Here is a 16,283-nt window from a genome sequence, read left to right as displayed (position 1 = left end):
ACCAGTAATTTCAATAAAATGAGTCTCATAATATACTGTAAGCTAATGTACTAAATATCAGCATGGCTGTGGTTATCTGCAACCTTCCTCATATTCAGTACAACCGTACTCTTTATCATGTGATATTGCTTAAAGGGATAGTTCACCAAAAAATTTAAATTCTGTCACACTCATGTTGCACCAAACACGTATGACTTTCTTTCCTCTGTTGAACAACAAAGGAGATGTTATGTTGAATGTTAGCCTCAGCCACCATTCACTTTTATTGAATGTCCAATGGATGCAATGAAAGTGAATGGTAACCGAGGCTAACATTGTGCTAATATCTCTTTTTGTGTTACTGCAAAAGAAAGAAGGTCATACAAGCAACATAAGGGTGAGTAAATAATGACAGAATTTTCATTGAATTGAACTGTCCCCTTTAAGTACTTTCACAAGCTACAAATACAGTTCTATCATTTAACTTAGTGGAGCAAAGAAGTCCGATTCAGCTACTGCTCTGTTCCTCTGAGTATAGTTCACCTCTTCACCCATCCTCTGTGTGTTCTTGGCTAGGATTTCAAGGAGATTGAGTAGAAGATTAGAGAAGATCAGTGTTTCATATCTCAAGAGATTTATCAAAACCTTCACACACACACACACACACACACACACACACACACACACACACACACACATACACATACAGCAGTGCTTTCTGGCCTTTTGAGGTGTTCATTACAGAAGTTTTGCTTCTCTACAGGTTTTTTTAGATGTCTTTATAAGTACTGAAATGCTTACGCTGCTGTCAGTGTGAAAGTTCATATTGTGCTTTAAGACTGCTTATCAGAGACCCTTTGTGGGTCACTGTATCTGTGCTTACTGAGAAAACTCTTTAGTCAGATTTACTCTGGGCTGACAGCTATTTTTGTCTTCAATGACATTCCCTACATTGAGAAGCCAAAATGGTTACAACATCAAATATTCAAATTGCAACAGTAAAGGTTATCACCAGGGTGCCATGGTGGCTTAATGTGTTTCTAAATTCTTTATTAACATGCCACACTTCTGAATACATTCATGGGAAAAATGTCCTCAGGTGAAACAGACACCTTGAGTGGTAGGGTGGTGAATGGTGTTTTGAAGGTCATGGTCATAATCAAGGTGGATCTCTCAGTGGAGTGATCTGCAGCATTGTGAATGAAGTGTCTCTTTACATGGCGTAGACTTAACCAGTGGTTATCAATCAGGGAACCGGGGCACACAAGACAGCCTTAGCAAACTTCCAAGGGGGCCGGAAAATGACTTATTATTGACTTGTTAAATTATATAAAAAAGCTATTTAAAATGCTACAATCCAATAAAAAAACAAGATGGAGACCTTACACATATTAAAGGAACAGTTCACTCAAAATGGATAATTCTGCAAATTTACTCACCCTCATGTCTTTCCAAACCTGTGGTGCGTTTCCTGTACAATGATGTAACTCCCTGTGTAACCACCATAGTACGATGCATTGTTGAGAAATCAACTAGCTAGTCTAGAATGTTTTCTGAAATCGTTGTAACTATGCCGAACATCCATCATTTAAACCACATTGGTTGAGCTGTCGTTAATGACATTACTCAGGAGTTGGAGTAATAACCGCAAATATTAAATCATAATAGCTCATTTACACGTACACCAGAAAGGCGTTTAATGCGAGAAAGCTGCTGAAAACACAAAAGTGGCATGCACTTTGTAATGCGACAGATGCATTGTGTTACAATAGATGGGTTTCCCTCTATATTATACTTTGGTGTTCCCCTTACCACTTGCACATGCGCAGTCTTCAAAAACATATTAAAGTCACTTATGCGTTAACATGAACATAAAAGCTGTGTTCTCTGTCAGAAATCGTGTGATAATACACTTTCTATTAACAGCCTTTTAAAACCTTAAACGGCAGCACTCGTGTTTACGTGATGTTTCAGAATGCCGCTTTCTGCAAAACCCATGAATAAATCTTTTTCTTGACAGAATGAAAGATACAGTGCATTCGGAAAGTATTCACAGCGCTTCACTTTTTCTACATTTTGTTATGTTACAGCCTTATTCCAAAATGGATTAAATTCATTATTTTCCTCAAAATTCTACAAACAATACCCCATAATGACAACATGAAAGAAGTTTGTTTGAAATCTTTGCAAATTTATTAAAAATAAAAAACGAACACATGTACATAAGTATTCACAGCCTTTGCTCAATACTTTGTTGAAGCACCTTTGGCACCAATTACAGCCTCATGTCTTTTTGAGTATGATGCTACAAGCTTGGCACACCTATTGTTGGGCAGTTTCTCCCATTCTTCTTTGCAGGACTTCTCAAGCTCCATCAGGTTGGATGGGGAGCGTCGGTGCACAGCCATTTTCAGATCTCTCCAGAGATGTTCAATCGGGTTCAAGTCTGGGCTCTGGCTGGGCCACTCAAGGACATTCACAGAGTTGTCCCGGAGTCACTCCTTTGTTATCTTGGCTGTGTGCTTAGGGTCATTGTCCTGTTGGAAGAACTCTGGAGCAGGTTTTCATCAAGGATGTCTCTGTACATTGCTGCATTCATCTTTCCCTCAATCCTGACTAGTCTCCCAGTTCCTGCTGCTGAAAAACATCCCCACAGCATGATGCTGCCACCACCATGCTTCACTGTAGGGATGGTATTGGCCAGGTGATGAGCGGTGCCTGGTTTCCTCCAGACATGACGCTTGCCATTCAGGCCAAAGAGTTCAATCTTTGTTTCTCATGGTCTGAGAGTCCTTCAGGTGCCTTTTGGCAAACTCCAGGCGGGCTGTCATGTGCCTTTTACTGAGGAGTGGCTTCCTTCTGGTTACTCTACCATACAGGCCTGATTGGTGGAGTGCTGCAGAGATGGTTGTTCTTCTGGAAGGTTCTCCTCTCTCCACAGAGAAATGCTGGAGTTCTGTCAGAGTGACCATCGAGTTCTTGGTCACCTCCCTGACTAAGGCACTTCTCCCCCGATCGCTCAGTTTGGCCAGGCGGCCAGCTCTAGGAAGAGTCCTGGTGGTTCCAAACTTCTTCCATTTACGGATGATGGAGGCCACTGTGCTCATTGGGACCTTCAATGCTGCAGAAATTTTTCTGTACCCTTCCCCAGATCTGTGCCTCGATACAATTCTGTCTCGGAGGTCTACAGACAATTCCTTGGACTTCATGGCTTGGTTTGTGCTCTGACATGCACTGTTAACTGTGGGATCTTATATAGACAGGTGTGTGCCTTTCCAAATCATGTCCAATCAACTGAATTTATCACAGGTGGACTCCAATCAAGTTGTAGAAACATCTCAAGGATGATCAGTGGAAACAGGATGCACCTGAGCTCAATTTTGAGTGTCATGGCAAAGGCTGTGAATACTTATGTACATGTGATTATTTTCGTTTTTTATTTTTAATAAATTTGCAAAGATTTCAAACAAACTACTTTCACGTTGTCATTATGGGGTATTGTTTGTAGAATTTTGAGGAAAATAATGAATTTAATCCATTTTGGAATAAGGCTGTAACATAACAAAATGTGGAAAAAGTGAAGTGCTGTGAATACTTTCCGGATGCACTGTATATATGGAATGGAAGATATAGAATCCTTAGTGATGTCAAATGATGTCCACACAGGAAACTAACAAGGAACTATGCTTCTAATCACAGGTAAAGAGCTGTAGTTTCGGGAAACACTAAATCGTTAAACTATGTTGGTAACGATGGAACTTGCAACCATAGTTGGTTAACGATGATTTTGGGAAACGCACCCCTGTATGACTTTCTTTCTTATGCAGAATACAAAAGGAAGTGGTTTACTGAATATCTCGGTCCGTCATTTTAGTACAGTGGGAGTGGATGGTGACTTAATTTAAAGCATAAAAAAGGACCTAAAAGTAGTCTAGGCAGCTCGGTTGGGATATTCCAAGTTCTCTGAAGGTATACAATAGTTCTTGGAGAGGAAAAACTCAAAATGTATTTAATTTTTCAGTGAAAATCTTAACATGAACTATGAGAGAAGCTCTTTCACAGTGGCATTCATGTTCATGTGAGAACTTGTTGTTTAGTGCTGCTTTGAACAAATTTCTGTCCTCCACTCATGCATGTCCAATGGATGTCAACATTTTCACTGGAAAATTATTCTAATTTCAGGTTTCCTTTAATTAATTCTTTATATTTCAATACAAGTTGAAATATATTCAAATGTAATCTCAAAGCTCAATTCACAGCATTTGTGATTTAAAAAAAATATATATATATATAATATATTTATTTTTATTTATTTTTTAAAAAAAATTTTTTTTAAGAAAATGTAAATTAAAAGAGAAAAAAGGAAAATTCTTACATGTAAGTCACTTCCAATGAAAATGAATGGGGCCAGTCCATAAACACTAAAATACACACCATTTCAAAGGTATTGCTACAAGACTATGTTCACATGATTTTTGTATGACCTTTTCTGAGTAAAATCATATTCAGTAAAACCACTTAGTTGTCATGTCACACACATAGAGCCAGTAAATCCTGTAATCCCTGTATTTGGATATAACTTTATACAAATAGGGTTAGTGAGTGATTTCATCTCACTAAAATCATGTTAAAGGAATATTCCGGGTTCAATACAAGTTAAGCTCAATCTGCAGCATTTGTGGCATGTTGATTACCACAAAAATATCATATCGGCTTGTCCCTCATTTTCTTAAAAAAAGAAGCAAAAATGTAAGTTACAATGGAAGTGAATGGGGCCAATTTTGGGGGGGTTTGAAGGCAGAAATGTGTAGCTTATAATTTTACAAAAGCACTTACATTAATTCTTCTGTTAAATTGTATGTATTATTTGAGCTGTAAAGTTGTTTAAACCATAATTTTTACAGTCATTTTAGGGTTTTAGGGTTTACGGTGTTACATTATCATCGCAACAAAGTTGTAAACTTAGATCTAACTTTACACAGAAAAGAATAGTTAGCAAATTGACACTAAAACCATGTTAGCATGCATATTATTTATGTATTATTGCTATAATTTTGAAACTCAGTATTTTAACATTTACGGATTGGCCCCATTCACTTCCATTGTAACTGCCTCACTGTAACAAGTCAAAATAAATTTTTGTGGTAATCAATATTATGCCACAAATGCTGTCGATTGAGCTTAACTTGTATTGAACCTGGAATATTCCTTTAACACATACAGTATAATGTTTACATCTTGTGGCTATACTTTTGAAATGGAGTGCATGTTAGTGTTTATGGACTGGTCCTGTTCACATCCATTGTTAGTGCCTTAATGTAATCACAATTTTTTTTTTTTTTTTTTTTTTTTAATAAATATTGTAATTATTCTTGTGGTAATCAGCATTACGCCACAAATGCTATTGACTGAGCTTAACTTGTATTGAAGCCAAAACATCCCTTTAACTACTCCTTTAACTGGCAGTTCCTAAAACTCTCAAAATTCGGAATCACAAAATTAACTGTGATTAATTATTTAAATCAACTGGACAATGTGGGAATTTTTGTCAAAAAGATTGAGAACCACTAGTGAAGACCATTCTCAGGCAAAGTGCTCAAGGCCCATTTCACACTCAAGCCCTTAGTGGCAGAGTTTCACTTGTGTAACATTAATCCCTAATTGGCATACTACACCACAGCCAGTGTTTCTTTTATGATTCACATATCCCTGTGGACCAACTCCCACATTTCCCTTGCTCATTGCTCTGTGGCACTTAGGGAACCATGGCATGTTTGGAATTCGGATGGCTGTCATGCCAGTTCATCCCAGCGAACATCAAAGCCTTTCTACTAGACGCTTTGAAGTTTCTTCCAAAACAACGAAACTGCTCCTACACTGGTGTGTGGATCAAATCGAGGAGAATGGGAATTGGACTGGAGTGCTGTCATTACTGAGGGATGGTCTAATGAAATTAAACCAAAAATGGCTGTTCTCACAGCGACCATGGAGGCAGCAGCCCACAGACTTGAGGGAGCTGAGTTGGTGTGTTTTACTAATATGCTAGCCCAAGGTCTAAACCGAACAGGTTCATGAGGCGAATGCCAAATTAAGTTTCATCTCAAGAATGCTAACTCAGTATCTGTTTTCATATGCCGTTGTTCATTTGATGAATGTGCATGTATACAAGAGAGTAATTATGACATACACAGGCCCAGAGGAGAAATCTGAGAAGTGTCAAGGAGTTCGATTTTTGTGTGTGTCTGCTTCTGTAAAATTACAGAGTTTCTACACAGTTAGAAATGTTATTAAAGTAAAACATTCTGAAAATACTTAAATTGGGCAAAAAACTATGACTTATTTTTAAAGCTAAAGTGTGTAGTTTCTGCACCCATAGTGTCACCAAATGGATTTGCAAAAAAAAAAAAAATGTCAAACAAGTTTTTCCAGGTTTTCCATTAGGGCAAACAGATAGGCCCGCCCCAGACTCATGCCATTGGTCGGGATGCTCCAACAAACAGAGCACTTTTTTGAGAAATCACCCTAATAATTGCTTACTTATAGTTGTCTGAGCATATTAAAATGAGATACAAGAAAGTATTTTAACATTAACAAAAATTACACTTCAGCTTTAAATGGCATGAAAATTTTGACTTTAAAAATGTCCTTCTTTGTTTTAAAAATGTTTTTGAAAAAGTATCTTGTTTGTCCATATAATTTAAGATACGATAATATAACTTCTACATTGCTTACCATTTAATTTACAGAAAAAACGCTTTAAGAATTGTAGACTATGGAACACTGTATGCACTCTTCCACACACACAAACATCAACATACTGGCCCCTTAAGAGCGTCTGCTTATGCTGTTGAGGTGATTACAAGTCTGAGCAGAAACTGACATGCCACCCAAAAAAAAAAAAAAAAACACCTACACACACACCAACACGCACAATGTCTGCAAGCACAACTCATAAATATATTTCAATGGCCTGCGTTCCTTTGCAAAACAAATTTTGTGGTCTTTGTTTATACATGCACATATACTCAGGACAGTACTCCTGCTGGAATAGTGTTTGTATGTATTTATGGGCATATCTAGGTGGGTCTGTCTAGATGTTAATTACTTCCTGTGATCAGGACATGTGCAGTGCCCCATTTTTCCCATTTATCTACATCTCCAAACAGCAAGTTTACTTTCAATTTACTGTCTGACACACTTCCATAATCTTTGCAAATATGGGGCAGTACATGAGATGAATTTGGTTTCCATTTCGTAGTGAAAATGTAACAGTGCTGTAAGCTAGTTGTAAATAGGGCTTTTTGATTCATGTTTCAGAAATCCACATGCTTATTTAAATGGCATGTGTATATGTTTGCTCATGTGTGTGCAACTGGTAACACTTCACAATAAGTTTCGATATGTAAATATAATTTATTGCATTAGGTATCAAGAGATAACGATGAACACTATTTTTTACAGAATTTATAATCTTGGTTATTGTTCATTTATAAATATACAATTGTTCATTGTTGGTTTATTATAACAATGAATTACCTATACTGTGTTAGCATATACTACTTTTAATGTTAAAATTGTATTAGTAGAAATGTATAAAATACGCTAATGCAATGCTAAAAATATTGTGTGTGTGTGTGTGTGTGTGTGTGTGTGTGTGTGTGTGTGTGTGTGTGTGTGTGTGTATTTTGTTCTAGTGGCCTCTTTGCCAGCCATTACACTGAGACACACTACAAGGAGGATGGACAAACTGTTTCTTGTTCCCACAACTCTACGGTATGTATAACATCAACGCATATTTTTCTGATTTCTGTCACACACGGCCTAGGAAGATAATGGATTAGCTATTATTTGTTGGTCCATTTTCTCGAAAATGTTTTTTTAGAGAGATATTTATTCATTAATTTATTCAAGTTTCTTTTCCTCCATGGTGCAGGCAGATACTTGCATAAAATTGCAATGCAAAGTTAATACAGAATTAGTATTGCAATCATTAAATTGGATGTAGTTCAAAAAAATGATCATGTATAGACAAATAATGTATTTTTATGAAGGATATATAGGTATTTGTAATGAATAAGCAAAGCATTAGATTGATGTCTCTATCTTCTATCTATTGATTAATAGCTGGGATCAACTATATGTTTTTTTTATTTTTTATTTTTTTTATCTGCAGGACAGTATTTTAGATTTTTACTTTATTTTTAACAACACATTTTTATATGCATCAGAAATTAGATTTTAACATGGGTTTTCTTTACAAAAAATAAAATGAAATAAAAAATTAATAAATAAAGATTTTTAATTTACTATAAAATTCTGCTGGCCAGTAATTGAGATTTTTACTTGCACCACTGGCACCTATATATAGACTGTATATATAATATTTTTAACAAAAAAAAATGTATATATGAAAAATAGTTTTAATTGGTTTAACTCATATTTGAAGCAAATAATCATAGGAAATAATATCTACTAGTACTACATCTGCACGCCAGTTAGTGCACTTCTCTGACTGGCCGTCTTACCAGGAAACTGATTAATCATACTATGATGTAAAGTTGACATGATGTTTACATAACAAGCCCTTATTTGAATTGTCTGTTGTGTCTTTTGTAGATTTATAATAAGACTTAATGTTAAGAACCATAACTGAAAGCTTTGACAACATGTTGCCATCCCCCTCTTGCCAATCAAAAATGTCTAGGCTTAGCTACATTATTTCCGCTGGGCATATTTAGCTCTTATTTATAATCATGTAAGCCTGTCCTAAAAACCATTAACAATTGAGCTGTTGTAAAAATTAGTTCATCAAAAATATGCAAGAACAGCTTGACACGACTTTAGTATGAGTGACAAGAAAATGGTTACTTGATTGACAATCTTATTAGCACAAAGTAGACTGACAATCTTATTTTCAAAAAAGTAAAGAAAGAACATACTTTAACTTGTTTGAACTGCAAATCTAATGTAAAACAGTGAAGAACAAAGAGAAATTGCATTAGTCAGAATCAGTGCTTTGGCTCAAAAGATGACAATAAGGTTATGAAGTGTCTTTTTAACAGTTTTAAAGGTTAAAGATTTTAACTTCGCAAGAACTGTTTTTCAAATATGTTGTGTCGTTAAAAATTGAATCAGCATCCTTCAATTTATTTCCACTAAACCCTTTAAAAACTACTGTAATTTCTCAGCAAATATGTCATTTTAAATGCATGTCATGGAAGACAGGCGCCTCGAGAAAGCTTTCCAGTGTTTGTTCTGGACATTATGAAAGAAAAATGGCCTGTTTTTATTAATATATACCCCAGATTTCACTCTGCTGGCCTTGTGTATTATTTAATGGGACCATTGACTAGTGAGTCATTTTTTTTTTTAGCTCTGGCTGTTTAGATATCCTCCATCTATGGCTGTTTCTGGTACATTCTCTGATATTTTTGGTTTGCTAAATCTTAAAGTAGGGGAAACGGGAGCCACAAGAATGCCCTCAGACAGCTACGTTTCAATGTCAAGGATTTATGGTATCAAGTGCTGATTGCTTCTGACAGAGTGGCATGTTTTTGAGAGGTTTTGACTGTGTGTTGGGGGGGGGGGGTGCAGTTAGACTGTCCAGCCTGTGGCTACCAATTGGTATTTCCACATGAAAGGCCTTATGGGGCTTGCCAGCCATAACAAGAGAGACATTTTTTCCCTGTAAAATAGACCAACTGACACTTCTCTTACCGGCAGACTATGTGTGGTTTCATTCACAGACTGCTGCTTCAATATAACTATTGCAACGTGGCACTATGCTACATGATCCCATCAGAGCCTTAATGATTGGACCAACATTCTCTGACATTATCTTGCACCTGGAATGGTTCTTAGTTCCAGTTACCCAATTATCTAATTTTACAGCTAATTGAAAAAAGTACCCCCTGATATTTGATTCTAAAATTAAAGTATTTGGCCAACACATCTGGCCTTCATAGAGTTATTTGCTACTTAGTCTCGGCCTCAGACAGCACACCCATGGACCGGCCACAATCCATTGTTCAGTGACGTCTGATGTATATTGCATACGAAAATGGCAGGCATATTCCAAAAGCATCATTAACCAACTATGGTCACAAGTTCAATCGTTACCAACATAGTTCAGCGATTTGGTGTTTACCCAAACCATAGTTCCAACAAACATTTGCAAACAGCATTGCAAAGTTCAGTAACTGGAACTACAGCTCTCCACCTGTGGTTAGAAGCATAGCTTCATGTTAGTTTTCTGTGTGGACATAATTTGTTTTCACAAAGGCTTCTATGTATGTACAGCTATCTGTTGCATTTTCATAGTGCGCCCAGCTTTTGTGTCTTTTTTTGTCAGCTTTTGCACATTAAACAGCTTTCTGGAGCACCTATAAATTAGCTATTATAATTTTATATCCGCGTATGTTATTACTTTACCCCATGCATAACCACAATATTGTTGAACTAACATGTTACGGACGATGGATTTGCAACATTGTTACTACAGTTTCGGAAACCAGTCGTGACTAGCTAGCTAACCAACAATGCATCGTGATTTGGTGGTTAAGCAATGAGTTATGTAGTTGTATGGGAAACGCATCCCTGATTGGTTGGCTTTAAGCAACTTCAGGCAGTAAATGTACACAGGTTGTTTTTTATCATCCTGCCCGGAAACAAAATCATGTTAAAGGTACCGGGTTGTTACAATGAGCACTTTTGAACAAAAACTCATCACTGGATTTGCCAATGTTATCCAGGTTAGTGACGTTACAATAAAGATACTTAAAGTTTTGTTTGACGTGCTGTAACATAGCAAGTTAACTAGATTCTATGAGTAGAAGTTCAGTCATGACAACTCTCTAAAAGATTTAGCATGTTAATGCTAATTACATATTGTTAAGATATTGGTATTGGCTGACTAGTGCTGCTACACTGCTGCTGCTGCTGCGGCTGCCTTGAAGGTACGGAGACTTGCTATTGCTGGAACATGCACAGACATGCTGAGTTAAGCATGTGGACATGCTGCTGCTGCTGCACAATTAGACAAATGCAAGACATGCTGCATTGAGCATGTAGGACATGCTGCTGCACAAACAGACATAGATACAATTCCCCAAAAAAGCAGGGAATATGCACAAATGCATTACACAAACAAAACACAACCCCCCAACCAAGCAGATCTATCACCAAGACTTGTGTGCTGCTGCTGCTCAAAAGAGCCATGTGCACCGAGTGTATGTTATCTAGGTGGGCCTTGGCCACTGGCTGAATGGCGTAAAGCTAACAAACAAAATTTCTCTGTGGGCCTGCTTGGCTGAATGGCTTAAAAAGCTAGTGACCTGACTCATAATGTGTAACTGGACCTGGAAAGCCCAGAGCTTATTTAACTAGTGACTTAGTCTGGCAATGTGTGAATTTATTTAAACTAATGACCTAAGATAGCGATGTGTGCCAAGCCAGAATTGGCTATGGCTTACCTTGTTAAAGAAGCGATTCACTGTGTCATGGCCAAAAGCAGATCTTACCGTGCAAGCTGATAGAAAAAAAGCCCCAGCAACCACTGAGCATTTTCATAGTAAAACTGCTGCAGTGTGCTGCTATGAAACTGGCTTATCTGCAAAGTTTAAGCAATTTAAAGTTTAGACAAAGCGAGAGACACAAGTTGATTGGCTACCCGATGGCACGTCAAAGGATGAATCAGCTTACACCATGCGTGCTGATTGTCTTAACATGTGACATGTAAGTGAGCCAATTGGCTAACAGATAACAGATTTACATTTCTAAAATAATATTTTTTGTAGAATACTTCAAAAATAGAATAATGTTAATATGTCCATCTGTTTGCATTTCTTTGACAGCTTAAGGGCATGTGCCCCCTAACGAGTGTATGACTTGCATTTAACAATAAAAAAAGAGGAAATATAGACATGAATTTAATACAATAAGCAGAAAAAAAACTTTCACTGTGAAAAGTGTTTTAGAAAGTAAAAAGTAATTTAAAAGTAATTAGTAATGTGATTACTTTCCAATTAAGTAATCTGTAAAGTCGGTAATCTGATATACATTTTTAAAGTTATTAGTAATTTGTAATGGATTACTTTGAGCAACTTGCCCAACACTATTTATGTCTAAGTGGGTGGTTCTTAGCAAGAATCAGGCACAATGAGGACCAGACTTTATGCCTATACTGAACAGTATACACAAAACTATTCAACCTTGACTTTGCTTGTTGTTTTTGCAGATGAATTGTTATTACCATGGCAAAGTCCAAGGGCACGCCCATTCTGATGTCACCCTCAGTACTTGCTCTGGTATCAGGTAAGCACTGTACCACCGGTGCAATATCCTTGTGTCCCATAAAAGACGATTTGCAGTAATTGTCAGCCATGTTGAGTTCTAATTTTCAAAGTCGTTAAAACTCCTTAAACAAATTGTTTAAAAGGTGTGTGCTTTAGTGTGGAAAGCTGTAATGGAGTTTAAGATGTCAAACATTTATTGTCTCGGATATTGTCTGCAGGGAATTCACAACTCTTCCTATGTGAAGGTGCATTTAGAGACTATAAAACCGTGAGATTAAAAATCAATAAAAGCTTTAGTATCATCTCATGCTGCATTGTCCTGAAGATAAGCACAAAATGCGATGGAAAGCATTTAACATGTCGTGAGAAACTTGAGCGATGCCATTAAATGTTATTAGAAGGAACATTTGGCCATAGTAAATTGTCGTAAAAGACGACTTTTATGGCAGAATAGGTAAACATGAACTGCAAGTTTCGGTGCTTTTGTCTAAAGTAAACCCAAGTCCTCAAGGGCTCTTGGTTGTAATTACAAAACACTTTTACTGAAAGCTAACCATGTTTATTATTGCAAGCCCTGGAGACCCTCAGGTAGGTAGATCTTAAGGCCATATCCGTCACACAGAGGGTTGCTGTGGTTCAATCAAGGCCAAGATAAAAGTGATCATGGCTTTTTATCCTCACTATGTCTCTTGGGTGTGTGCAAAAGCATCATGCCCATTTACATTTTTGAGCCATGTGGATTTTGAATGCAACTTGTAAAAAACATATTTGTAGCTAAATTTGGTCAGTGCAATTGAGTTGCATCTTCCACAGATATTTTGAAATTGACAATTATGTCATCATCTACTCACCTTCATGTCCCTCGTATGACTTTTTCTCATTAAACACAAATATAGGTTTCATGACAATGTCAAAATTGCTCTTTTACAAATGATGAAAATGCATGGAGATCACTGAATGTCAAGTTCAGTTTTGCTTGGTTATTTAAAAACTATATGTTAGGTCGGGATTTGTAGTAGTTAAAAAGTGTTTCATTTCTGATTTGGTCATGTCTTATCTCGCCTGCTCAAAAAATGCAGTGCATGACGCCCCTGGGTGTGGGGCTTTAAGATGGAAATGTTACTTCGGATTAAAATGCTGAAATATGCAATACTGTATCGGTATGTCATTTGCCATACAGTTAAAATGTTTCTTCTCAGTACTTTCAGGTTTTATTTTGCAGCAAAAATTTCAGCTGTAAATCGCATGGAGCATATCATCAGATATCATTGATTTATCATTCCTTCTCCAAGCACCATTTTGATGCATCAGTATTTCTTGAGATCTATTCTTTCTTGTTATTACTGTATATTGAGAAGTAAAAACCTACTCTTCATCCCATGGTCTAATTCTGCAGAACTGTGACTCTGACATACTCTCTTCTTATGTCATTACATTATCTCTCAATAATATCTTTCAAAAGATTTTCAGTTTCTTCACCCATGGGCGTATGATTATAATTATAATTTTTTTTTTTTTTGTCACAGATCTAAAGTCAGACATTAAAAAAACCACAAACGCAGACATTTCACTCTCTGGTGAGCAATGGGGTGTTTGCCAAAGAGAAGGAGGGAGAAATTAAATTTTATACAACCGGTGTCATTTTGGAGAAAAGTCCACATCAACCAATTTCCCAGTGGAACAAAGACAAACAAATGGATTTATTAGAAAGGAGATAAATTGGCTATAGAACTTATTAGATGGTGAAGGATGTCATCTGCCTTTAACCTTCAAATTATATTGCACTGATAAAATTAATAATTGCATCAGAATTAAATAATTTGTCATCAGTCAAGTGTTAATATTTTCCACCTATGTCACCATGGCTTTTAGCAAGAGTGAAGTCTACATGAACTAAAGGATTTCCATGATTACTTATTTATAGATTTTATGTGCACTATCCTCTTTTTTTTTCCTGACTCTTAAATACTTACAGACCATAAAATGTCAGTACAGTGAATCATATTTTTACATTTTCTGATGAAAAATGTGAGTGTTGCTTGCCCGTGCAGAAGTTTCTGCCATGATGGTAGAGTGTTGTAAGTGGTTGCCAGGGCATTTCTATATGGTTGTTAGGGTTTTCTGGGTGGCTGCTACTGCATTCCTAGGTGGTTGCTAGGGTGTTCTGGGTGGTTTCTAGGTGGTTGCCTACTGGCAAAAGAATTCTGATCCCTACCCATGGCTCAAAAATGTCCTTCAATGTAAAATGCTATTTTATTGTACGCAAGATGATGAACTTAATTCCAATCGCTTAGAAAAGTAATAGCTCAACAAGCAGCACAATTTGAGGTATGATTCATGCCTATAGCACAAACGTTGCAGGACACGTTATGCACTGAACTTTGTTCAAATCCCTAACCCATAGTATGAGAAACAGTTATACTGACACTCAGTTTAGAGTAGCAAACACCACTAATTACTTTGCCTATTAGCTGGTGAAGATAGAGGCTTTGTATACACCCTTATGAAAATCGAAGGTTCGTGGCAAATTTGCCGCAAACTTGCCGCAGATTCGCCACTGATCATTTTCACATGCAAATGAGCTTTGCAGCAAACTTGTGGCAAATCAAAAGTTCATTTGTACATGAAAATAACGAGCGGCAAATTTTTTGTAAGGGCACTCACTGAGCGCTTTATTAGGAACACCTGTATACCTACTTACTATATTTATACGATTATCTAATCAGCCAATTGTGTGGCTGCAGTGCAATGCATAAAATCAACAAGATATGGGTCAGGAGCTTCAGTTAATGTTCACATCAACCATCAGTATGGGGAAAAAATTTTATCTCAGTGATTTCCACCATGGCATGATTATTGGTGCCAGACAGGCTGGTTTGAATATTTCTGTAGCTGCTGATCTCCTGGGATTTTCTAGAGTATATTCAGAATGGTGCCAAAAACAAAAAACATCCAGTGAGCGGCAGTTCTGCAGACAGAAACTCCTTATTGATGAGAGAGGTCAATGGAGAATGACCAGACTGGTTCGAGCTGACAGAAAGGCTACGGTAACTCAAATAACCACTTTGTACAATTGTAGTGAGCAGAATAACATCTCAGAATGCACAAAATGTCAAACCTTGAGGTGGATGGGCTACAACAGCATAAGACCACGTCGGGCACTTTATTAGACCCATAGTGTTCCTAATAAAGTACTCAGTGAGTGTATATTGCTTCTGTAGGGAAAAAAAAAAACACTTTTTAAATATTGTTCAAATCTTCATTATTTCCTCAGAGGGTTCATCTTACTTGAAAATAAAACACTGATGGTGGAGCCAGCTTTCGAGCCAGCAAACGACACACATGTGATCTACGATGGACAGCACCTACACTTCCCCTCTGGATCTTGCGGACATGGACACAACATATCTACTGTCAGCCATGCCAGTGCTGGAGAACTGCCACAATTATTCAGCCCAAGGGTACTTGTTTGGAAAATGTCATTTTGTTTGTCTTGAGAATGAATTAACATGCATGATTCAGCTTGAGATTTCTTTGTTAATGCAGATTAGGGGATTGTAGTTGCTCACACGCCCCATGCATGCTTAAACAAAATTACTCAGCTCAGCGAGACATCAAAGGTTAACAAAATATCCCACCATAACAGTCTTGACATTAAAGATGTTCTTATCACAACAAAGCTGTCTATTTAAGATGTGCAAACTCCACTCTGTTGATTCTGAAGGTTAGCAAAACTGCACAAGGGTTATTATATTTTTTTATTTCAGTTTTATTTTAAATTTGTTCTTTTAATTACATTTTATATCAATTTAGTTTAATTTGCATTAGTTAGTTATTAGTTAGTTTTAGTCTTAGTGTTCTCTAGTTTCCAATTAGTTTTACTTTTTCATTTTATATTTAATATTTTAGGGATGTCAAAGTTAATGTCTTAACTGATATGTTTTTAATAGCATTACATTTTTGGGGGAAGTCAACTGTTATCACTATCTAGTAGCATTTTCATGTTTAATG

General features: G+C 36.8%; 1 protein-coding gene across 2 annotated transcripts in view; it reads left to right on the top strand.

The window, feature by feature from the left end:
- LOC127455601 (disintegrin and metalloproteinase domain-containing protein 12-like) overlaps positions 1-16,283 on the top strand; it is a 178,533-nt gene that overhangs the window by 73,501 nt on the left and 88,749 nt on the right. For both annotated transcript variants that reach the window (XM_051723636.1, XM_051723637.1), the window contains exons 4-6: positions 7,674-7,752; positions 12,215-12,291; positions 15,547-15,733. In XM_051723636.1, the coding sequence (XP_051579596.1) occupies positions 7,674-7,752; positions 12,215-12,291; positions 15,547-15,733 (343 nt within the window). The remainder of the gene's footprint in view (positions 1-7,673; positions 7,753-12,214; positions 12,292-15,546; positions 15,734-16,283) is intronic.

The sequence above is a fragment of the Myxocyprinus asiaticus genome, chromosome 17 (assembly GCF_019703515.2).
Source record: "Myxocyprinus asiaticus isolate MX2 ecotype Aquarium Trade chromosome 17, UBuf_Myxa_2, whole genome shotgun sequence".
NCBI lineage: Eukaryota > Metazoa > Chordata > Actinopteri > Cypriniformes > Catostomidae > Myxocyprinus > Myxocyprinus asiaticus.
The sequence above is the reverse complement of the archived record's forward strand: the minus strand, read 5'-3'. Positions and strand labels throughout refer to the sequence as shown.